This window comes from Artibeus jamaicensis, unplaced genomic scaffold, assembly GCF_021234435.1.
Source record: "Artibeus jamaicensis isolate MK-2021 breed Jamaican fruit bat unplaced genomic scaffold, CSHL_Jam_final contig_718, whole genome shotgun sequence".
NCBI lineage: Eukaryota > Metazoa > Chordata > Mammalia > Chiroptera > Phyllostomidae > Artibeus > Artibeus jamaicensis.
This window is the reverse complement of record NW_026521936.1, coordinates 3,983,493-4,009,070: the sequence shown is the minus strand read 5'-3', so window position 1 is coordinate 4,009,070 and position 25,578 is coordinate 3,983,493. Positions and strand designations below refer to the sequence as shown.

General features: G+C 46.0%; 1 protein-coding gene across 16 annotated transcripts in view; it reads left to right on the top strand.

Moving 5' to 3' along the window:
* KMT2C (lysine methyltransferase 2C) overlaps positions 1–25,578 on the top strand; it is a 206,999-nt gene that overhangs the window by 102,285 nt on the left and 79,136 nt on the right. For all 16 annotated transcript variants that reach the window (XM_053671829.1, XM_053671828.1, XM_053671827.1 and 13 more), the window contains 6 exons: positions 1,932–2,094; positions 10,399–10,570; positions 12,366–12,480; positions 23,142–23,311; positions 23,768–23,916; positions 24,632–24,745. In XM_053671829.1, coding sequence (XP_053527804.1) covers positions 1,932–2,094; positions 10,399–10,570; positions 12,366–12,480; positions 23,142–23,311; positions 23,768–23,916; positions 24,632–24,745 — 883 coding nt within the window. The remainder of the gene's footprint in view (positions 1–1,931; positions 2,095–10,398; positions 10,571–12,365; positions 12,481–23,141; positions 23,312–23,767; positions 23,917–24,631; positions 24,746–25,578) is intronic.

Here is a 25,578-nt window from a genome sequence, read left to right as displayed (position 1 = left end):
CTATGTTATTGGAAATTAGTGTGTTGAGTACATTCCAGAACTTATAGTAGTTTAGCTAATGTCACGTAATATTTTCCATTGCAAATGTGCTTCAGAGAACATGTTGATGTTTCTAAAAAGATACAGACACTGGGAAGAGGATCAATTTAAATTATTTTGTTTCCTTATTATGCGCTTAAGTAAAAGTTTTTGTATTTTATTTGCCAGAATCATTTTTAGTGCAAAAGATTCTGTGCAACTTGGCATATGCTGTAAAAGTAACAGAGATTCTAGATTTTAACAGTTTGACATAAATTATTATATATTAGTAGTTGACACGAACACTTTTCAGTGATTGATTGGACTTAAAAATGCACTTTCCTGCTTCAACATTTTCTCGGCCTGTTCATTGTGATTCAGGAATCCGCAGACTACCCAGGTCTTGTTAATGTTGTCAACTCTGGGTTCTGTTAATGTCACTTAGATACCTGGGTAGGTTCGAAACTAAACACATACCCAGCTCGCAAAAAGTTGGTTATTCCACTTTATCAGTGACTGTAGTAACCCCCTTGAGTACAAAAAAAGCACTGAAATGGGTATTAGTGTTTGGATTTGTGGACTTTATGTGTGATTCTAGTGCCATGAATAGAGCTTGTGTGACAATTTACATTAGGGGCTGCAGTGGTCTGCTGGCCACACTCCAGGTGTGTAGAGGACACACCAAAAGACAGAGACGCGGGCTTTCTCGCACTGGTGCAGCGTGGGCCGGCCCCCGTGCTGGAATGCAGGGCTGGTGCACCAGCACGGGAAGACACCCACAGTGCTGGTGGCAGCCCCTCCGTCTGTGAGGCTCCTGTGTGGCTTTTGGTGCTATAGCCGTGCCTTTTGTGCGCCTGCCCCACAGGTCACTTTCATTGAGTCCCCAGAGAACGCACAGACACAGCCTCCCCATGTCAGGGACAGGCAGCAGCCCTGGTGCTACAGAAGCAAAGACAGGGCTCTCCACGGTCTCCGCTCCAGACCTCAGAGCAGGATGCGGTGAGATCAGTCGCCATGCAGATGGTGTAAACATGAACGCAGAAGTTCTTGTGACGCGGACAGCTAGGCCTCCTCTGCACAGGCCACCCCACCAAGGCTCCCCAAGGAAAGTGGCCTCCAGAGCAAGCATAGAGGCCAGGCTCTGGGCACTCTCAACTGGCCACCCCGAGGAAGAGGCGCGTAGGGAAGGAGAGCTCTGTAGGCGGTCTGGACCCACTCCTGCACACCCAGCGCCCTGGCCTGGCCCTGCAGGTGCGGGCGGGGGCGGGGGCAGGGGACACGGTGTGGCTTATTTGCTTTTGCTGCTTGGCAGAGTGTTAGGAGCAGATTGAAATGGGTCGGGAGGAGAAAGGAGACACTCATGACCAAACTTTCTTCACGTGCCTAGCATTTTACTAAGAACCTTAAAACTAATTAAGTGAAATGTGTAGGTCTGGCAGCTTCAGTGATGTAGTTGTCCTTCGTTAACTTATTCTACGATTGGCTAGTTTACTTCATATTGATTTATTTCTAGGCAGGGTGATAGTATGACATTCTATAGAAATTATACATTCATTTTTATTTGTTTATTGATGGGATTTAAACACTGTTAAAATAACCTTAAGATAAAAACCTACCTTTTTACCATATTACTGATTTTTTTAAAACGTAGTTATATGTTTTGACAAAGTCAGTTGAAAAAAATGAAATACTAACTTTGTAAACTTAAATGGGAGGGTGGATCTGTTTTATACCATGCACCAAATCGAGTATTTTAGGGTTTATTACTTTCAACGGGTCCTTTATTTGGTATCCTGCTGATTCAGATAGTTCTTCTAATGATGTATAAAGGCTTTCCATACCGTCCCAGCCCCGTATCTGAGTGCTCCTTCGCCAGGTTTGTAAAGAGATGTCTCTCCCTCTCGCCCCTGCAGCGATGTGCATTTTGTAAGCACCTTGGAGCCACTATCAAATGCTGTGAAGAGAAATGTGCCCAGAGGTACCATTACCCTTGTGCCGTGGGGGCCGGCACCTTCCAAGACGTCAGCCGCTTCCTCCTCCTCTGCCCAGAGCACATCGAGCAAGCTCCTGAAAGATGTGAGTTCCCTGCAGACATGCTCCTACCCACTATCTGAGCACTCACTTAATGAGACAAATGTCCTAAGTTCCCTAAATGCTATTCTACTTGTAGTAAAAGGTCAGTATTATTATATAATCTCATTACTCTGAGGGATCTTTCCCAGAGTCCTTGGGGGAAATCTTATCAGCAATGTCACTGAATTAAATCCAAAAAGTTATTTCCTCAGAAATTCAAATGTAGTTTACGAGTTTTTCCTTATTTAGAAAGAAACATTTCAAACCATCATTGAAAGATAGAAGCACTCAGGATAGGTTGTTTCAGTTTGTACTAGGTAGTAGCTGATGGGAAAAGTTAAACAGTGTCCAGTGCTGTTCACACTCAAAACCCGCCTGGAGGGTATCAGGAGAGGGCTGGCTCGGGGCCTCGGTTTTCAGCCCCTGTGCTGCAAATGCGCATGAAACACATGACACCTGACTGGTCAGGGGCACTGCCCTCTTTTCCCTTCGACTGCCGAGTAAGGTCGTGGCAGCAGGCAGCACTGGCTGTCCAGTGTGAGTCAAATTTCGTGTAGCACCTATTCATGTAGCAGCTCGGCAAACAAATATATTTTTTTGGTGCGTTTCAGTGATGGGTTTATGTGCCAGGAGACAAACGAGGTTGAAAATTGCTGACTCAGAGGTTACGTCAGGTGTGCACTGTCAGTGGGATCACCAGAGACTTTCTCGACTCTCGACTCCCGGCAGCTGTGCTGGTCCAGCCGGCAGCTGTGCTGGTCCAGCCGTCCCGGTGGGCCTCTGTCGGCGCTGCCGCCGGCCTCCTTTGCTGCCGGCCTCCTTTGCTGCGGCGAGCCAGGACCGCCCTCGAGCTTTTTCTCTTTCTCTTCTCGGCAGTGTTGTACAGTTAGGCAAATATGGTTTACCTGTTTGAACTTCATGTGCTACAGAAAATTGTCCCTCCCTCCTCCCTTCACCATTAAACAGAACTCTTCTCTTTTTCTTACTACAGATTTCCAATGAGCACTTGCGCTTTGGGGTCTTTTTCCCTAGTAAAGCGAGTTTCCAGTCTCATTGTGAAATCCCTGTGATGCTTTATTTGCTCTTTTTAACCTGGTTGTTAGCTTTCACCTGTTCCTCAGCAAGTCAGCACAGGCCGTCTCCCTACCTTCTCCATCTCTGTGAAACATAAATCTGGTTAGCTCAGGCCGAAACTGGGTTAGAGTTCACAAGTACACTTAGATTTCATGATTGTTATTTTTTATTTTTGTTTAGTGTCATAATTTTATTTTCAGTTAAAATTACTTTGTGTCTACATGTATAAATTATATTGCCCCTAATCACTGTACAGACATGAGTTGTAGGTAAGGCAAACTGAAATGTCAGATTGTACTTAGGCTAATAAGGCATTCAAAGTTTTACACTGTTTTGGATTGTACACCATTGAATCTGCGGGGAGAAAGAGGGAGAGAAACATCAGTGTGTGGTTGCCTCTCAAGCACCCCCTACTGGGGACCTGGCCCGAAACCCATGCATGTTCCCTGACCAGGGAGTAAAACCAGTGACCCTTTAGTTCACAGGCCTGCGCTCAAGCCACTGAGCCACACCAGCCAGGGCCATGCACAGGCACTCTTACGGGGGTCATTATATTAAGACCTCGTGTGGTGAATCATTTCACAAGTGCACAGACTGCAGCGTCAGTCGTTAGTGGTTGTGCCCTGGGTGGTGGGTTGCATTTTGCCAGTAGGATAAAACAGTTGTGTGTGTATTTAGGAATCTGAGATTTTTTGGTTTTTTTTTTTAAGATTTTTTTTTAAAGATTTTATTTATTTATCTTTAGAGGGGAAGGGAAGGAGAGAGGGAGAGAAACATCAATGTATGGTTGCCTTTCGTGCGTCCCCTGCTGGGAATTGGCCTGCAGGGAACCTGCCTGCCACCCTGGCATGTGCCCTGACTGGGAATCGAACTGCGATTGTCTGGTTCGCAGGCCCGCGCTCAATCCACTGAGCTACACCAGCCAGGGAATCTGAGTTTTACTCAGCCTTTTGTACTTTGTTGAGCATTGGAGCCAAGTAAACTGTGTAAACTTTCCTATGGCTACGTTTCTAATGTTAGATATTTATTACATAGCAGCAGTACTACTCTGTGACTATGTTCTGTTAGTGTAGACCTCACTTATATGTTAGAGATCATAAATCGTTTCGTAAGGTAATGAAGTGTAAGAATGGAGGTGAGGTGATTTGCTGCCGTTTAGCATGCACATAGCGAGAGGTTCATGCAGGCAACGTGAAATTAAAAGGTGGTCTGAGGTCATGGGTACGGAGCCTTGTCCCCAGGTAGACTTGTGGAGACGCATAAAAAGACATAATAAAACTAAAAATAAGCTAGGAGATTTGGCCATGGAAACATAAGGATAGGCTAACCACGAAGGTAATGGTGAGGCAGATACCCAAATACATACATACTCTTCACCCTAAGCCACAGGTTTGCCCAGAGCTTTCCAGCAGTCAGCACGGAGAGGTGCTTGGTCTGTAGTCATGTACAGGAACGCACTGGGCACTGAAACAGTGTGCACACCTACACGGCAGGGAAGAACCGTCCCAAAGGAGCTGCCTCGCGGCGCAGGAAGCAAATCCTGCAGGAAGGTTTCTCGTAACAGCCCTCAACAGGAGCCAGGGGCATAAAATCAAATCCCAAATGAGTAAATTCTATTTCTTTGTGATCTTGAACAATACAGTGTAAACACTGTCTTAATATCCAAGGACCTGGAGAATATCGTGGGTAGAATGTGTTGCAGTAATATACAGGACTGTGCAATAGTCTTCCTAAAACCTTTCTAGCTTCCCTGCTGTGTGTCAGCACAGAGTGCTTAACTTTTTTGTGTCTTTAACAAGTATGGGTTAAGAGACACTAGCCTATGATATTGTGTAGTATTGTACCTCATTTATATTAATTGCTTTACAAAGAGGTGGTTATTTTAGCTCTTAGTGGAGGTTCAAGCTATATGTGTACATTGAATGTAATACTCAGTGCTTCTGCCTAAGTGTAGAGCAATGTGCTAGAGTAATGGTTAGCTGAGTCAGGACTAAGATTTTTTTTGTGCAAGTTGACAGACACCTAATGAAAACACAGACCTCCTGAGAAAGAGCTCTCAACAAAGAGAGTGTTTGTGAGCCAGGCCAGGACTTCAAGCCACACACAGTGCCCTGTGTCACAGGCAAATGTGGGTCACGCTGCCAGCACTCCTCTCACAGGGATGCGCGTGTCCAGGAACCATGTCTGGGCAGCCAACACGAAACATCCTTCGGGAGACGTGGTCAGACTTGCCTCCAGAGGAGCGGTTCGCCTCTCAGAGAGAGCTGCCCTGCTGAGTGCCAGCCTTGCAGGATCAGAGGACAGAACATTCCACGCAGGTGGAGCAGCACTGAGGGAGGGGCTTGACAGGGCCGTGGGACAGTCAGCCTGTCCTTGTGCCTGCACCCGTGTCTGCAGGGTGGGTGGCAGAGACACCCAGGTGAGCTCAGACCGGACACCCAGGGAGGGCTGTCTGTGGTGACTCTGTGGGGTGGAAGCAGGGCAGTGCTCTCTGCCTCCCCTTCCCCTGTGTATTTACTGTCACTGCTCAGCTTTCTCTCTGTCTTCAGTCCAGCTTTCAGCTCCACACTTAGTTTCCTGGTTGTCTTGTATCTCTGGACACCCAGTGCTGCTGCTTTTCTGGTGCCCTCGACTCTGCCAGTCCCCTCACCTTCCATTCTTACCTTCCTGCCTGTGCCGTGGGCCAGCCTCTCTGGATTGCATCCGTGATTTGCATTTTCATTCTGGAGCTCCCATGTGCCAGGCCCATCACCCTGCTCAGGGCACTGCCCCTGTGGTGGCGAGGACTCAGCCGGAGTGACGCAGTGCTGCGCTGCTGGAGGGAGCCCCTCCCAAACGGGTGCTGTCTGGCAGTGCCTTGGCGCTCCCTGCTGTTTCTTTGTATCCGCTCACTTGTTCTGGGTGCCTCCAGACTTCACTAAGCAGTGGTCTCACCTTCCAGCGTGGCCAGGTGCGAGGGTCTGGGATGAGCTCCCTTCTGATTTAAGCTCATTGTTTTTGTCTTCTCCTCCGTCTCGTCTCCTGTCACAACTGTCACCCAGGAAGGGGTCGTGTCTGCAGCGTTTCCTCCTGCTTCTCCCGCTCTTTCCTCGTTCCCCCTGCTCTTTCCTCGTTCCCCCTGCATCACTTAGCCTCTCCAGTCCCTGCCTGTGTGGGGCACTGTCTGCTTCCCTAGAGCCAGGGCAGTGAGGAGTCGAGGGCCTGGCCTTTAGAGCCACGCTGACCTGGGTCCTGCTGCCGCCCTCTCAGGCTGTTTGTAGCTGCGGTCTTCCACCCCACTTCCAGTGCCCCTCCCGCTGCTTCAAGGAAAACCTCACATAGTTGTTTGATTACTGCTTCAAGCCTCGTATCCCTGTGGTTTGCAGACACACACGTGTGTCCGTGTCCATATACTTGCATGAGACACGGCCCTTTCGCTCTCCAGTGCTCTCATCTCCTCGTGCAGGCCCTCCACACGGCTGTGCATTTCTGCGTGTTCCTTCTTCCTGATGGGCAGCAGCGGAGCCAGCCCCGTTGCTTCGTGTAGTCCTGTTTTTCTGGCACTGTTTTCACATCTCTTGTAGTTGACGGTTTTGGACCCAGTGTGTCATTGGGTGTTTTTCTTTGCTTAGTGTATTACCAGTGGCTCATACTCATGGAACAGTGTGACCGTGTGGCCAGGAAGGGATTGCTGGGAGCTTTTACAGAGTGAAGGTGGGGTCTGCACCACCATTATCTGGGTGCAGAGGGGCTTTGCCCTGGAGGCCAGGGCAGAGCCCCGGAAATGCCCGGGAGCATCAGACGGGCCTTCCACTCCTCTCGTAGCCCTGTCTCCAGGGTGTGCAGAGTAGCGCCAGGTCTGCGGGTAATCAGGAAGAAGTGTGGAGATACTGGACAGGTTTCCCTGGCCAAGTCTGTGGAGTCTGGGGTGTTTTATGTATGCAGCACGTCTCGGTTTGACTGACTGCGTTTCCTTTGCTTTGCTTGTGGCTGGTGCCCCCACGGCAGGTCGAAGTGTCAGCACAGCAAACTCCAGCAAGTCCCACAGAAGCAGTGCAGACAGTGCCGCCGGCAAATTCCGGCAGAAAGGCGAGCCGAGTGTCGGGTGTTCGGAATGCAGCATCTGCCCCGGTTTCGCTGTGTTCTGAGAGTAGGCACCTATCTGAGATTAGTTTTTAAACATTCAAACTTGACTGAGTAAATATTAGCAAAAAGTCACTCTATTACGCTATTTCAATCAAAAACGAACTAATTTACGACATTTCCACTTTTAAACTAATACGTGTCAATCAAAGAGCCATTTAGAAGTGATTTGAGAAACAAGCCATGAGTTTAAATGTGCATGTAGTCAGGCTTGGTCCATGCAAGGCAGTGAGGGTGCAGAGTTGAAAAGGGCAAGGTCACCGCCCTTCGAGGAAGCACAGTGTTGGGTTATAATCAGTTGTGTGAGGGGGAACCCCAGAATCCAGAGTTTATGTATAAAAGTTGGGTATTTCCTCTTCCACGTTCAAACTTCAGTCAACTTCACAGCACTCTCCATTTCCTCCAGGGCACCCATCCAGATGTTTTTCCCACAGCTTGAAAAAGGGTTTTTTTGTTGTTGTTTTGTTTTTTTTTGAGTCCAAAAAGTTTTTGAACTTGCTGATTTTGATGCCTTTTAGTGCTTCTGCCATTTTGTGTTTCACCTCTTCCACATTGTTTCACCTCTTCCAAAACGTTTCCCTTTGAGGACTTTTTCATCTGGGCCAAAAAAATTGCTTGAGGTGAGATTGGGTGAATAGGGTGGGGGATCCTGTGTTTTTGGTGTAAAACTGCTGAACAGTCAGAGAAGTGTGGGCAGGTGCGCTCATCAGTCACCCTCTGTGAAACGGGCAAATGCATTGGAAGAGTCTTCAAAAAGAATTCACTGAGGCTGAAGGCAGCCTCTCAGAACAACGCCAGTCGGTGCACTGATTCACATGGGTTCCTAGGACAGGGGAAGCCTGTCCTACAAGAAGCCCGCCCTCTAAAAGATAATTCTGGGTTTTTGGGGGGTTCCTAATCCCCTCGAATAACAGTTCTTTCTAAGCATATGAAGAAAGGAATGGTCAACAGCTACCTTGGTGTTTAGGTGTGGTAATGTTTCCTGTTTGGGGACCGAGTTTGAGCGGAGGTTTGGAACGGGCCAGGGGCACGGCCCAGAGCCAGGTGCCAAGTAGAGGGCACAGGATGTGCGCGCATGAGCTGGGACACCAGAGAGCTGCGTGTGTGGCACACTGCTTTTTGTGACGAGGAAATAGGGGGCGCTCCTGGGAATCATTTGGGTTTTTTGTTTTTTTACTTTTGCCTCTCACTAGAAAGTTTTAATTTTTTTTCTTTTTGGTGAAAAAGGAAGTATTGGTGAAGTTTCATCTAAGCAGGGCTGAACAGTGAGAGTCACAGTGATGAAAAACCAGTCTGGGTATGCAGGAGGTGATTTGGGGAGGAGGTCGGGCCAGGTGCAGGGGTGCCGTTCTGGAGGCACTGCAGTGACCCAGGCAGGGAGCCAAGGAGGAATCCCTGCCCAAATTGGGGAGGGGGTGCTGCAGAGAGTTACGCTGCTGTCTGCTGGGTGTGTCGGGTCAGGGGACAGTTAAAGGGCCAACAGTGGTACTAACACTGGTTGAGAAAGGAGCTTTAGAAAGGTTGTGGGGGTGTCTTCGGAACATCTGGCTGTTGAGGTCCAGGAAGACTGGGAAGTAATGTGTTGGGTTTAGAAAGGAGCTGGGGCTGGTGCTGTGGACTGAGGTGCTGTGATCACAGAGAGGAGCCCACAGGGATTAAAAAAGGAGGAACTAGGAGCTGCTCACAGAGACGCCAGCTTTCAGAGGGAGGGAGGACGAAGCCTGCCCTGGAGGACAAGGTGGAGGAGGCAAGGGGAACTGAGGGAGGAATCTGGAGGGAGGCCGGCCTGGAAGCTGGGGAAGGGAAGTCTTACAGTGGGCGTGGCTGGGATGTAAATGCTGCCCAGTGCATGCAAGGGAGGGTCTCCAAAGGAGCCTGGTTCCTCTAGCTGCTGCTGCAGGAAGGGTATGGGGCCACAGGGGTCCACCTTGGGGCAAGGTCATCCCAGGGCCTGTTTGTTAAGTGCCCTCCAGCTACAGGTGGGTTTTACCATTTAAAAAGGACTCTGAAAGAAATACAGAAAGTCTGCACACCAGTCTGCTCTCTGGCCCACGGCACCAAGTTGCTGACTCCAGCATAAGGGGAAGGACTCGCTGGGAGAAGCCTAACTGGGAAGGAGGGAAGAAAGGGCTTATAGCCAGAGAGGACTGACTGACCAGACCTTCAAAACACAAAAGAGTTTTTACCTATGTCATTGAAAACAGTCCTAGTGTAATCAGCTAACCAAACCAGTTAGCTGAGACCCCGAGTAAGAGGCAGATACAGCCATGATTATCCAGCTTACCTAATTGGTGTGGTTTACAAAACATTATTTTCCACATTTTGTAATATGCATGAATTTAACTGTGTACTTGGCAGGGCAGTTTATTCTTACAGTTATTTTTTGTTTTAGTGGTAAAAAGACTTAAAATGTGCCATTTCTTTTGATCACATTTAAGGGATAGATGATGTCTATAATATGTAAAATATAATGCTTTTTAACAACTGGCAATTAATAGAAATGAATATTAAAGTAGTATATGAAGTTATTGGGTATGAATATGTAGCTTCCATCTGAAATGTTTTTCACACGATATTTTCTGGTATTAAAAACCTTATTTGACTTAAGTGAAAATTAGTCTGTTTATGCTTAAGAAGCATCTTAATCTAATTGATATTAACATTTCTCAATTTTGCCTCTTACCTGATTTTGTTAATTTCAAAACATTGAACATCCACAGAAACTGTCTCTTTTTATACTGCAGACATCTCTCAGTCGGTGTTTTCCTGTTTGCTTCTTTTCAGCAGCGTGCATCAGGCACTGACTAGGTGCCAGATTGTCATTGGTTTGAGGGCTGTAAAGGTACCTGAGAACCGCTGCGGTCTCAGGTACGCTAGGCGCAGAGGATCGCAAACCTAGATGATTATACTTACTGTAATTAAATGTAGATTAAATACATTACCTTGTTTTTATCAAGACTGTATTCTGATTGGATAGCACTTTGGTGTGGATAACTTCAGGTGTCTGAAAGATTTACCATGCAAGTTCCCTTCAAGTTATTTTTGAACTGTAAAGTCAGAAAAATACTAAATTCTTATACAACAATTTCATTGTTTTACCGTTAATTATAGCAAAGGAAGATGCAAACTGTGCAGTGTGCGACAGCCCGGGAGACCTCTTAGATCAGTTCTTTTGTACTACTTGTGGGCAGCACTATCACGGAATGTGCCTGGACATAGCGGTTACTCCGTTAAAACGTGCAGGGTGGCAATGTCCCGAGTGCAAGGTGTGCCAGAACTGCAAGTAAGTTCTAATCTCAACTCACAGGTGTGTATCGAGTGCAAGAGAGCCCCGTTCCTAGGTGCGAAAGGTCTGTGTGACGTGTGAAGGTTGTTCAGCTGCAGCTGTGTCCCTTCCAAGGGCTGCACCGGGTCTTAATGGAAGAAACAAATGCTAGCTGCGCATTAACATTTACATGGCTTTGACTCAAAGTCCAAACAAAAACTAATTGCAATAATTTGAATTTCCCTGGTGGCCTAGAAAGCTAATTTAAATTTGTTAACAATTTTTAAATGAATGGCATTAACAATTTAAAATAAGTATTAGAAAAATAAAGCAGCTCCCTCTGGGGGAGACTGGGGGGTTTAGCAGGAGAGACAGAGCTAGCTACGGAAAGTAGCTGCCAGGGCGAGCTGGTCTCATCCCTGGAGGGACAGCACACTAAGGCCGTTGTTTAAAAAAGCCGTTGTCTGTCTGAAGGGCAGTCGCCGCCCTCACTAGATGCCGGTCGCTCTGCAGCTGACGAGCACCCCGTGGCACGTACACGCGTGTGGTGGTGGGGGTATTCCTCAGTGTTCTGTTCCATCCTTCGGTCACTTCTCCAATCTTTTCTGTGTGTTTTGTTCCTCATGCTACTAATCAGCATGATAACTGGGGGACCTCACCTGTGTCTGCAGCAGCCTTCAAATTATTTACAAGCTGAGGACTTTGGTGGCCAGTAGAAATTATGTCCACCACCTCCATAATCACTCCATTTTATTCATAATTCCATTTGCTAACAATCAGCATCAGTATCTCAGAATTACATGGAATAAGTAGGACCATGTGCTGTTACATTTTGGTAAAAATCAAAGAAAACATCAGTTAGTAAACACTGATTTCAAACCTTGTATCTGTGCCTAGGTTCTTGGGAGGGAGGGAGGGAGGGAGGGAACTTGAAGAAAGAATGCTTTCCCTGCACTATCTTTCCATGCAGCTAAGGAGATAAAATACACAATTTTACACCTAGAGTTTGTTAAGCTGAAGAAGAAAAGTGGAGGCCGACTAACCCGTCTTCCTTTTTACTTCTGTTCACCCCCAGGTTTTGCGCAGCGCGGCCTCCCCCGGCTCCTGCTCTTGCATCGCCCAGTCTTCCTCCCCCTCCTCTCGAATTAGATTCTTAGTCTCTGAGAGTGAGTCACAAGTAGCCAAGAACCGAGGCAGAGGGTTTTTTTTTAAGTACAGTTCTTAATAATTATAAGATGATTGCTCTTAATCTATTTATTTAGTACATAAATATTCTAAGCTCTTCAGCCAGAATTGTATTTAATTCTCACAGTAATCTTTGATAATTACTGGCACTTTACATCAGAAACGAAGAGAACTCAAGTCTGAATTACTCAGGAGTCACACAGCTAGAAAACCTGTCGTCCAAGTGCAAAGGCAGGGCTGATACCAGGCTCGAGCCTCCTTTTATTATGACGGTCTCTCCAACTCCCTGTGCCTAGATCGGCTCCTTCCCGAGAAAGGGCAGTGTGAGAGACACCCAGGAAGGGTTGGGGTCAGTCATTCTCGCTGTAACCTCTCCTTCTTTGCAGGAAGCCCCAAATGAACGAAGCAGCCTTAGCATTCAGTGAGGAGAGTCCTTGAGGGTGGGCACTCTGGGGACGTGCCAGTCAGGTCCTACAGGGGTGGCCTCTGTCGTGATCTGCACTCGGACCAAACAGACACTGAGGTGTTATGAGCTGGGCAGGCCCCAGGACTGAGTCTTTAGATGATTACTTATGTTACAGACATAAGTTTAAAGATCAGGCATCATTAATGCTATCTTATTTTTTAGACAATCGGGAGAAGATAGCAAGATGCTAGTGTGTGATACGTGTGACAAAGGGTATCATACTTTTTGTCTTCAACCAGTTATGAAATCAGTACCAACCAATGGCTGGAAATGCAAAGTAAGTTGTTTATTTCTTTAAGAAAAATATCAGCATCTGTATGTTTTTATTTTTTTTATATAGAGCAGACCAACTGGATACCTATGCAAATTTATACATTGCCATCAGCTTTAAAATGAACAGCTCTATTGATCGTACTTGATAAACAATAAACTGTACATATTTAAAGTCTATACTTTAATTTGACACGTGTATACCCTCACGAAGCCATCCTCGCCTTGGACGTAAATGAACATGCATTCATCTCCCCCCAAAGTTCCTGGTGCCCCCACGGGTCTCTCCAGCTGCCCACCAGTCGCCGCCCCTTGTCTTCCAGGCAGCTGGTGCTGGCACCATAGACTAGTTGGCATTTTCCAGAATTTTGTATAAGTGACATGATACAGTACGTGTATAGTCTATTTTTCTTTCTTTTTTTTTTTAATTTCGGCTTTTAAACTTAATTATTTTGAGAGTCACCCATATTGTTGCTGAGTAGTGGAGAAACCACAATGTGTTTATTGGATCGCTTATTGGTGAACATTTGGGTTGTTTACAGTTTTAGGCTGTTATAAAAATGATGCTGAATCTGTTAACTAACACGTATGGTATTTCATGGCTTAGCGATTGCTTTCAGGTGATTTATCATTAGTCTTCCCAGAAGTCTCTGAAATAGGTAGTATCCCCATATGAGGGTACTGAAACAGACATAAATGTTTAAAGTCCATTAAGATAAAACCCAAAGATAAAATACATTACATTTTGATAGATAAGTTCTGGGCGGTTTTACAGTGTTTTTGTAAGCATGTATCGGTGTGTATGTCTATAACATTTGTATGAAATATTTTGAATCATATATGCCTATGTACGCAATATGCCTCCCCCGTGGTGGTTGTAGTGGTGATTGACTTAGATATTATTTAGATGTCGTTTACAGTTTCTCTTAGGTTTTGAGAGCTAGACAAATTCTATAGACATTTTTCCATTTCTTTTCCATTGCTTGAGATACTGATATGCTGGATATTCTGTCGTGCATGTCATTATTGATCACACACACCATATGCAGTCTCGTGGTTTCTGGCTACTGTGATCAGTCTCTCCGCAGTTGTTTGTAACTCTTTCTGGACATTCTTTGAGTCGGTGGCTTTCTCTGCTTCTGTCTCTTCTGGTGTGGGCATTTTGTGGCCCTTTTGTTCCATGCTGATCGCTTGAGCTTTTGCAAGATTCTGTCTCCTTACTTCGAACCCCTGTAGCTTAGCTGACAGCCCTGCCTGTGCGGAGAGCTGGTTGTAACACCAGGTAAACGGATTTTAAAACCATTTGTCTGTGGAAGCACAAAATATTTAAATTCTTAAAGTAGAAGGTAAGAGTCATTCATTTACCTTTTCAATTCTCAGCTGACTGAATAAAACGTGTTTAGGAGATATTTACAAAACATACTTATATATACTGTGGTTTTTCTCTGAACTTCTGGCTGCATCAGTCATAAAAGTAGTTCACGTGCTTCCTTGGAAATCTAAATAGGTTCACTAATAAGTTCTAGATTAAGAGCCCTTGAGGGCCTAGTGGTTCAGTAAATTGTCGACGTGGAGGAACTGAAACTCAGGTTTCCTGTCCTGGAACGCTCTGTCCGGTCCGTTACCTTACCTCACTGGGCTGTCATACTGCACTGACCGAGGAGCACGGCTGTGCTCTCTAGTGACGCAGAAGTATTTCTGGGCCTCACTTTCATCTTCTACTGGGATGGAGGTCGTGAGAACCCGGAGACTCGAGAACCTACGACGACTACACTCCACCCACGTTGAGGGTTTTTAAAATGATCATCGTCATTTTATAGAAGAGACATGAAACTGCCTAAGTTTCTTTTATCTACAGTAATCACTCTGACTTTAAAAGTAAAACTAAATAGAACTTATAAAGTGAATTATTAATTTAACCTAAAAATAGTTATGCTTTGAAATTAAATTATCAGGTGTGGACTGAGTAGAAAGATGTTTTCTCAGGTCAGCTCAGTGTGTTCGTATTTTCTTTGGCTTTAGTGGTGTTGATACAGAGAATGCCTTTGCATAGGTATTTCTATAAAAACAGCGCCCACAGTGCGATGGCCCTGTTTCGCCTTCCGAGTGAGTAGTTGGACTTAAGGCGCCGGCGGTCCTTGAGCGCTGGCTGTAATGGAGTGCCCGGGCGGCTCCATGAAGCCTCGTGGTACAACTGAAATCTGTAATAGCACCTGGGGTACGGAGCCAATCATTGCTAAAACTCGGAACAGCGCCTCCTCCACGAGTTACTGCGCGCCGTACACGGTGGGACTGTGTCCAGGTGATGTGGATGGAGGGCGGGCGCGTCCTTGCGCCCCAGCTGGCCCCTTCTTAGCGCGGCTTCCCTGTGTCCGATCTTGTACCTTTCCTACCGTGTCCGGCAGCCCCTGGCACTAACGACGGTAACCACAGACGCCGAATGCAGGCATTACAATCTGCATTGCAGTCAGTACCTTGCAGGTCAGGTAAACTTTACATTAACTATTTCAGGTTAGCATTTTCCTGAAACACTTAACACTTCTCAAAAACAGCCCGCGGGAGTGCACCTGTGGTCTCCCTGCAGCCTCGTGCTCTTGTCTCGTGGGCACTGAAACGTGCTACCCGGACTTTGCCCTAGCCCTGCACTTGGCCCCCCGGTCGGAGGAGGGTCGGGCCCCCCCCCCCAGTGGGGTGGCGAGGTGGTCCCGGGTCCGAGGCTCCGGCCAGCTCCCAGGCGGAGTCTCCCAGGGTTGCTGGGCTCACTGGTAGCGAGAGGGCGCGCGCCCGAAACTCTTCCCGGAGATGGAGAATGGGTGGAGACCCAGGGGAGCGAGCGAGATACGCGCGCAGGCCAGGGGGTAGGAATGGAAGTGGGGGTCCTTAGTCCTCGGTGGGGGTGGGGACGATCCTGGATGGGAGGGCGGGGTCCCGGGCTGGAGTGGGAGGAGGTGCAGGGAGAGCCGAACACCTGCGCCCCGCCCCTGCTCCAGGTGAGGGTCGGCGCCTGGACCTGGAGGCGCCTCGCCCGCCTTTCGGGCGGTGCTCTCCGCCGCTCGAGGGTGGAGACCGGAGGGGAGGGGTCTCCGACGCCCCAAGTGTGGCCTCCCTGGAGGAGGGGGAGGCGTGCTGAGAGTCCGAGCGGCGGCTGCCCCCCCCCCCCCCCCCCGCGTTCGGGTCCGTGGGCGCTGGCGAACCTGGTTGGTGAAGCTGGCTTTCCTCCAGGCCGGATAATCCGGCCGCGGAAAACCGGCGGTCGGACGAGCGCGTGCGTTCGAGCTTGGCCGCCGCCTCGTGCGTCTGCTTGCCGGCTCACTTTTCTGAAACAGGAAGTTGAATTGTAATTTGTTTTCGTCGCTTTTCTAAGGTAAAGGATATTTTTAAGACTACAAATTTACCTTTGATTGTAGTTTTGGCTGTCCCCAAATGTGTTGTTTATTTTATCTGTACGTACGTTTGACCTATATATTATTTTAGGTTGTGCTTAAACATGTTAATTCCTGCTTTAATTTTATTTATTTGTGTTAATTATAGTTAATCAGATAGTTTAACCAGTGTTTCTTTTTTTTGCAAGTATTTTGATTTTTGAAATAGTGACTTTTTAAGGGTTAGTATTTGTGTTTTTAATTTCATTTTGTTAAAGGCCTTGTTTTTTGACCAGGTGATTCAACAGCCTGTAAGTAGGTAGATAAAAATTGACTATACTTTTTCATATCAATTTCTCCTTGTATTTTACTTTTTTGGGGCACTATTATTTTGTGGCTGTTAATGAGCAAGTAGGTCAGGCCAGTTTTGAGACATATATTGTGCTTTTTATCAACATAAAACAGCCTTTATATTTTGCTTTGCTTGACAATATGGCCACAGGGGGTTTAGTTTACCAGGTGAATTGATCTTTTCACACCTGTTTTTGTAAATTTTGGATCCTTCCGTTGTAATTTTAAATGTATCTTTTGAAAGGTTTAACTATTTGAGATTAATGGTTGTGACTGAAATGCTTGGCTATATTAATACAAAGTAGTTTTTTTGTCTTACTGTTTTTCTGTTCCCTTTTTTCCTTCAGTGATTTGCAATTAAGAATCTTTTTTTTTTAACTATTTACTTTTTTTTATTGATTAGTGTTAAGTTGTTCTATCCCTTTATCCCCCCCCCTTCTTTAAGTCTTTGAATTAAGAATCTTATTTTATGAATGTTATAACTGTTGAAAGTATCATTTTCAACAATTGCCATTTCAACAACTTTGCCATTTTTTCTCAGCAGGAATAAATGTGTGTGTGTGTGTGTGTGTGTGTGTGTGTGTGTGTGTGTTTTCTTCTGTGAATTCTAGTCTCATTTCACCCCTGATCTTTGTGTCCTGGCTATTTTCCTTTAGAAGTGGGTACTGTTGCCTTCTGACTGCCATGAGAACCTGTTGTGGTATAGCTTTGGTGTTACGGCTTTTTTCTTTTCTCAACTCTGCAAATAGTTGGACTCGTGGAATGGTCTAGAGAAGGGTTGGTTATCTTTGCCTTTAAAACAACTTACACAACATATTGTTTACATTCTCCTTCATAGTATTTGGTAACAGCTAAGGTAATTTTGTTTCCTGTTCTGATTCACTGCCTTCTCTGTCCTTTTTTTCGTTGTCTTGGAAAATGTCTTCAGAACTCCAGGTTCATTTCCAAGGTTGTTCCCCAACCCCCCTTGATCCTGTTCCCTTGTCCCAGTCTGCTGCTCTCATCCCTGCTCCAGAGTCCTGTGTCCTCTTGCCGAGTCAGGTGGGTTAGTTGTGTGCTCGCATTGTAATTTCCTTCTGTGGAGGAGTGACAGTGTGGGTAAGGGGAGATTGTGGCGTCAAACCCCAGCGCTTCAGTTACTGAGTACAGGATCCGAGGCAATTATTTGACTTTCCTGAGCCAGTTCTCCTCATGTGGAGAATGTTCCTAGTCCTCAGCTCACAGGGGGTGTTGGGTTTAGGGAGATGGTGCCGATGATGAGTCCCGTCTGTCCGTCCGTCCTCCCCCCCCCCCAACCAAAATGGTTGGCATGGGCTCTCACAGAGGCTCATCCTCCCAGTCGGCTGAGGGTCGTCCTCTCCCCCTGCTGTTCAGTCCTTCCATGCGACTTTGCAGCCCTTGCTTCATCATTTGCCCTATTTTCAGACAGTGGAAGGCCCCGTGCGTGTCTGGCAGGGGCGGGGGACGGGTCTGGTGAGGCTGCTCAGGGCAGCACCGGCAGCCTTTTCAGGGGCTGAGCTGCAGGCCCGTCAGTGTCAGGCAGGCTTCTTTTCCCTGCTTCTCTCTCGGGAACGCTTCTGTTGGGGTCCGTTACGCATTTTTAAAAACTTTTATCCAAAAATAACTTAAGTCTTCAAAATTGGGAAAAAATAAAACTACCCACGTGCCATTTACACAATACCTAGATTCAACCGTTGTTGGGATTTCATTGTCATCGCCCTTGTCCTTTCTTCCTACCGCCTCCTTCCCTTCCCTCCCACTGTGTATTTTGGGCTTGAACCATTCGAGGGGAAGTTACATTAACTGTGCTGCTCCCTTTACCCCCGAATACTTGTGTGTATTTCCTAATAAAACAGGGATTCTTACATCATCATATCACATTTACCTGTTTCATACCTTTACATTGGTCCTTTGGGTAGGCCAAAAAGTCTGCTACATTTTTTCCACACAATAAGACATTTTTCATTTCCACCAACAACTTTATTGAGTTGGGTATTTCGAGCACGTGGGCTGTCTCCTGCTATTGACTTTGGTGGGGAGAGGCCGGGGTGCTGCTAAACATCTCCCGATGCACAGGACAGCCCCACTGCAAATGTTCGACCAAAATGTCAGTGGTATAAGAAACTTCACAAACCACAGTCGACACATTTGATCAATCATAGCACCTTCTCCATATACCACACACATCTTTTGTGTGTGTGTATTTCCAGTTTCGTTTTTTCTTGTAATAATGAAGTATACTACACTGAAAATGTGTATTTTCCATCTTCAGTATTAAAATGGCTGCACAAAAATTTCACCATTTTTGATAAGGTGGTTATTTATGCATGCTAATGTGAAAGCTCTCCTAATACAATCTTTACAGTTGTTTCAAGTGAAGTTTAAGACAACTGAGCACTGCTGGAGTTATCACGTGGAACAAACCAAACGAGCTTCGTGGGTGACCCAAGAGTATTTTCATCCAGCCTCCACCCGTATTTCAGTTTTGCCACTTGATGTGAGGTCCCATGAAGCCTCTCCTCCCTTCCCCGGTAGAGCCCAAAATCTGGTCTCAGGTGGGCAGTCCCTTTAGTTTTTGTATCTCTTTGGACCCCTTGAACCTGGAAAGTTCCCTAAACTTGTGTCTTTTTGATGCCGACTTTTGAAGAGCAGTTTTCCTCCGCATACCTGTTCTTGTTCCCCCCAAATAGAACTTTGGTCATTTTGTCTTTTTCTGGTGTTTTCTCATCATTATGTAAAGTCACACATTCCTGGCCAAAATCCCGCCCAAGTGATGAGTGCCCTTCTCAGGTGCCGCTGCCCTCAGGTGGCCCAGCCAGGTGGGCCCTGTGCTCGCTTCCCCTCACAGGTGATGGCAGTTCCGACCACGTGGCCCCATGTGCCCAATAAAGCAGTGTGCCGGGCGGCAGTCTCGGACCTCGGACCGTGTGCACACCTGTTCCTCCTCCGAATTTCTGCCAAGACTTTAGGACCTGTTGCCTAATGCAGGCTTTACCTGTGGGCTGCGAGATAATTCGTTGCTGTAGCTAATTTGTTTTGTGCTCAGATGGGCCCATATTCCTCTGAGGCGGCCTCTTCAGGCTGGCTCCTAGACCCTTGTGACCTGCCCTCGCCCTGTATCAAGCACCTCCTCCCATTTGGGCCCATCCTCCTACCCCCACCCCCACCTGAAGCCCTGGAGTTGGTCCTCTCCTCTAGGCCAGGGGCCTTTCTTGGAGAATGGGCACTAGGTTTGCTCTTTGCTAAGGGCTGTTTGCTTCTTTCCCCTTTCAGCAGATGGGGTGGGAAATATGAGTGTGTGTATGTGTGTGTGTGCGCACTTACATATACATGTGTACGAGTACATGTATACACACCATATGCATGCACTCAACACCATTCATTCATAATGAATTTACACCAATACCTCCGGTTCTGACCCTTCCCAGTAAGGTCTGTGCCCTCCCGGGTCCGGCTTGTTTGTTCATCCCAAGTCATAGTCCCAGCCCCAGCAATGCTCACATTGATTCAGCCGCTCAATGGGGTGAACAGGCCTTTGTTTTGCTCCCAGGAAAGATTGTATTGCACTTTTAAAACTATATAGGATACTAACATGTTCTAAAGTCAAAGTTACATAAAAAGTTATATGCGGAATTGTCATTTTCTCCAGCTTGAATCCCCCTGCGTTTTACTTGCTTTCTGGGTTGTCCTTATAGGTTTTGGTAATGATAAGCAGATGCATTATTTTCTCTTTACACTGAAGGTAGCTCATTACATATGCTCTTTTGCAATTGCCTTTTTCACTTAAAAAATGCACAAGCTGCATGATATCAGTTCATAGGGGTTTCCCTCCTCCTTCCCCTCCCCCTTATCTGCACCATAGTTTATTCGCCCAGTGGCCAAAGCTGGGAAGTTGAGGTAGTTTATGGTGTTTTGCATAACAAACGATTCTTGAGTTGGTAACTTAATGCAGAAGGGTTTTCCAGCTGTGGAGGGAGGATGTCTGTGACACATTCCTAGGAGTGGGCTTACTGGCCCGGCAAACGCACTTGGTTAGATATAGGGTCACATCCCTCTCCAGGGGCTGGTGGCAGTTCACCAGGGCCACCAGGAGAGGGATGGATGAGAGAACCTCTTTACCTGTATCCTTGCCAACAGAAATGTCATAGTCAGCTTTTGAATTTTTGCCTATTTTATGGTGAAAAATGATATCCCAGTGTAGTTTAGTTTTCATTTCTCTGTTGAGTGAAGTTGCTCATTTTTACATGCAGAAGGGTAATTTTGACCTTCTCTTATGAGTTGTCTTCTCATGTGTATTTCCTGTTGTTCTTGAAGATTTTGATTTTTTTACCTTCCAATTGAAAGGTTCTTTATATACAGAGCCTAGCACAAATAATGCCTCTTTTTATTACAAAATTATAAGCATGTATCTATAACATCTCACACACACACCATTTGACATTTTAGGCAAAACGTTCATATTAAAAACTGTAAATCATCACACCCACATTACCCCCCCCCCCCCATTCCAGCAGGCCTCACTTCTGCCGGCCCCTGTGCCTGTGTATCGGGGATAGTAGGCCTTTGTGTTACATGATACATATGTTCTCCTCCAGTTAGACATTTTTTAAAGTTTTGCTTATGTTATTTTTTGCCACATGAAAATTTATTTTTATGTAGCTAGATTGATCCTTCTTCTATTACATCTGGTGGATTTTTTAATTAAAATTGCCCTTCCCCTACATCGAGGTCATTGAGCAGTTCATGTTTTTGTTCGGTTTTGCATCACTTTTGTTCGTTCGTCCGTCCAACCTGTAGCTCTAGTTCCTTTGGAAGTGCTGCTTCTCTGTGCGGTGCAGAGTGTCTTTTCCCAGTCTGCCCCACAGCCGGCCACTCTGAAGGCTGTCCTCGCCCCATCCACCTGAGGTTCCAGTTGGGAGTTTCACATTTGGTTGGGGTTGTTCCTGGGATTCCTTGTGTGTGTGCTCACGCTCTGTCTCTCTTGCTGGTGAACCAAGACTGGCCTATTCCGGTCCCAGAGGCTTTGGGGTGGGGAGCGCTGTCGGTCCCCTGCGGAGCTTTTCAGCTTCACGTTTCTCCTGCCGTTCTTGTGTGTATATGACTCCATTAAAAACTTCACTTAATTTTTATTGGGATCACTTTAAATGTATCAGTTGACATCTTGATGGTACTAAGACATACTAAGAACAAGGTGTGTCTTTGCGTTTGTTCAAGTCTGATTTAGTGACTTCTCAGAGTGCTTTGTTAATTTTCTTTGTATAGGGTTTAGATGTTTTTTAAAGTTCATTCTTAAATATTGTCTATTTTGTTGCTGTTATAAATGTAATTTTTCTCATTTATTGTACCTCTTAACTAGTTATTGTGTATATTTTATTGACTTTACATTGCTTGTTTTATCTTTCTACTTTGTTAAATTCTTTTATTGAATTTATGTTTGGTTCTCTAGGATTTTGCACAGGTACTATCTTGACATCTACAAATAGAGTTTTGTTTCTTACTCTTCTGCCTCTGTTTTTTCTTGTTTCAATGTGCACATGGGTATTAGAACCTTGTCCAGTAGTATAATGGACAGAGCAGGCTTCCTTGCTTTGTTCCTGAATTACCCAGGGTCCCCCAGTTAGGGAAGTGTTGGCTTTAGAGTTGAGATGTGTGTGTATGATCACATTCAGAAAATACCCATCCATTTTTATTTTCTCAAGTTTGTTTTTAAGTAAGAATGGGTTTTGACTTTTTTTCAGCGTGTAGTGAAAGGATTTACTCTCCTCCAACCTAAGAATGTGTTGAATTTTATGAATAGGTTTTTCTGACATTTAACCATCCTTGCATTTCTTGCATAAACTCCACTTGGATATGGCTTATTATTTTCCTAATTTGCTGAGTCTTTACATCACAGGTGGCAAACGTAAGGCCCATGGCTGGAATCTGGCCCTCCACCTTGTTCTATCTGGCCCGGCACCTTGTTTCTATCCAGTGCCAGCGCCAAGCTCTCGCATAAGTGTTAAGGAGCAGTTACATTTATATACAGTCCTAAAATTACATTCGGCCCTTTGAAGGCAACCAAGAGTCTGATGTGGCGCCCCACCCCCCCACCGGTGAAAATGAGCTTGACACCTCCGCTTTACATAATATGATTCAGGATTTTTGCATGAATATTATTAGTACATTTATAATGTATCTGGAAGACATCAGAAGATGTCTCACTCATGCTAGATTCTCCTTTTCTGCTTGCGAGTCTTTTCATATCAATGAAGCAGCTCAAAACGACGCTGTTCCATTGTTGGTGTGTTAGACTAGAGAGTCAGGATGGGCAATCTTTCCGGCTAGTGCCGGGATTCCAAGGCGGGCTGGGCTACAGGCACAGGAGAGGGTATGGCCGCCCGGGGCGTGCTGGCGTGCACTTCCTGAAAAACTCTTTGGAGAAGACCAGGGTACCACTCCTACTGACATGGGAGAAGCTGTACTTGAAGTTGACCTGGAGTGGTTATTTTCACAGTTTCATGCACCGAGTCGTTTGGAGGGTTTGGCGATACCTGTTCATTTCAAGTTGTGGGGGGCGGAGTGGGGCGCTGTGGGCCGCCCTCCGTGGAGTGTTGGCTGCAGTGGGGGTTGGGGAGCCGTGCTCCACACGGTGACTTCCTGATTCCGAGCTGTTTCTTTTTTAAGTTTGGGTAGTGGCTGTGTACTCCATCTTTTCCCCTCCCTATTTATGTTTCCTTGGATGTCTCTGTCCCCTATTTACATTTTCCTGGAGGTTTCAGTGCAAATTGAATGATGTCTTATCGAATGTTCAAAATAAATTGCTTTTTCAAAAAGATACATGCTAAATTAGTGTCATGAGCATTAAAGCTTAATGTATGATATACAAATGTTTCATTGATTTCTAAAAGGTTTACACCAGAACAGCAGTACGGATGCATGACAAATGGGTTTTGTTTCCATCTCTCCTGGTGTTTAGAACTGCAGGGTCTGTGTCGAGTGCGGCACACGGTCTAGTTCTCAGTGGCACCACAATTGCCTGGTGTGTGACAGTTGTTACCGGCAGCAGGATAACTTATGCCCTTTCTGTGGGAAGTGCTACAGTCCAGAGTTGCAGGAAGACATGCTGCACTGTAATATGTGCAAAAGGTAAGAAGACCTCAGTCCCACTGTGGTGTCTCATCTGTCCCGTGTCTGTGTGTTTGTTCACTGCTGTGTCCCCTGGCACTCTGAGCTTCGCCACCCCAGTGTCTGTGTGCTGGGGGCTACCCTAGATGGCTACCCTAGGTGGAATGACGTTCCGTTTTCATGCATCCAGAAGGCGAGAGGAAGGGAATGGGCAAAAGATAAGGCCAGAAGGGATCTTTAGGAGGGGAAACTTAAACAGGAAGTAGTTTGACACTCTAGAAGTTAGAAGTATGTCAGCAGCTTCAATGACATTCCGAGATGCTGGTCCTTCCTGAGGACTTGAATCCTGGTAGTTCTTCTCCTGGCTGTGGTCCTTGTCCCCCCCCGCTTCATCAGATTTCACTGTCCTCTCTCTGCTCTGTGTTGTGAACTTAGCTCTGTGTTGGACATTTTATTGAAAAATACTTCTCACTGCAGGTGGGTTCACCCAGAGTGTGACAAGCCAGCGGATCACGACCTGGACTCTCAGTTCAGAGAAGAGTACATCTGCACATACTGTAGACACTTGGCTGCTGAGATCGGGCTGCAGCCCGGCGAGGATGAGGAGGTGGCCGGAGTCCCCACAGGTACACTTGCACCAGCTGGGCAGCAACAAGTGCTCTGAGTTTCCCCACCTTTAGAGGTGCATACAGCCCTGGTCTCTGGGATTCCGTCCGCTCACATCTGACCCAGCTAGCTCCCTTACAACCGCTGTCCTGGTGCATGAGTTTGAGGACCAGTGTGCACTTCAGAATCCAGGTTATTTCACTTTAAACACATTTTAGAGTGAAAACATTTATAGTGTCATCTTCAAACGTCAGTCTTCACCTCTAGAGCTCCAAAGGTGCTCGGCTCTCTTTAGCAGTGTGCTATTGGTTAGGAACAAGGTAGCAGGGTTCTTGGATGGTAAAGAAACTGACCTCCAGGCCAGGTTGTTGCTCACTGTCGTGGGCACGAAAAGCAGCTTCGGTAGAAGGCCCGGTGGTGCTGTCCACTAGGGGATTGCGTGGCCCCCCCCCACAGCACCTGTACTATACTTGCAGGGTACACTTGCAGAGTACTTGCTCTCAGCATGCGCTCGTGGGAGTCCTTAGCAGTAACACCGCTCACCTTTTAGCTCATCGCACTTCCCATGTTTTTTATAGTGTAAATTATACTGGGTGCAAAGCAGGAAAATGCAATCAATTTATGGCATTTTCAGAGATAATTTACCCTCACTGAAGCAGAGTAGTGACTGCTGACTTAGTTAACCAGAACATGGAAACTCCCTCTGAGCTAAAGAGTGAATATGTTTCTGTTAAGATTATAACAACGAGATGGAAGTCGAAGACCCCGAACACCGTGTGTTGTTCCTGGAGGAAGCAGTTATGAAGGATGCCCATGCTCAGGAGTCTGCACCTGGAATTGTTCCAGATGGTAAGAATGTTTTCGGTGATGGATATACTCTGTTTTCGGGGGTGGGGGTGGGGACTATGTATATACAGTGAATATGTGAAAGTCTGCTGAAATGTTAGTATCCTAAATAAAACTAAGCCAAGATATATGTAGTACCTAGGAAATTTGGTAGAGTAACCTTAGACAACCTGGTAGGGGAAAGGGCACGTGTATATTTGTAGTTCGGCTATAAGCTACACCTGATCACAAGTAAACACTTTGTTTACACATCAGGTGATTCTCATTAAGAAGTAATTTGTTCTTTTGTCTTTCTTGGCTGATTCTTGTAATTACTAACTAGGGCCGTTGCTGATTGTGAGGTGCTTCCTGCTGGGATAATGAGAGGTTTATTTTTGATCGTCTCAACAGCCCTATTGAGGGTTACTTCAGTTATTTCAATTAAGTTTTTTGCAGTATTGATAAGCTGTTACTGTACACGAGGATCTGAAATTAATGAGAGACCAGGCTGGGGAGAATCTACTTATAGAAATCATGGGCGCTTCTTGATAGTCTGGCAGTCTCTGTGTGTTTATAGGTTGAACATACATAACAAGTTTAAGATTTTTTGAGATTGCTTATATTTAACAACTTCATTAAAAGGTATGTAAAGTGAAGAAAAATAAGACAAAGCTGTTACAAGTCTAATCACAACACATAATCAGAATCCTAATTCTTTTTCATGCCCATTCTCACAGCCAGTTCACTAATAAATAATAGTGTTGTGTTTTGTACTTACATGGGAAATGGGCATCGGCTGCAGGATAGAAATCCTGTTGAAATTACTGTGGAGGGAGCAGGGGCAGGGGAAGTCTGCT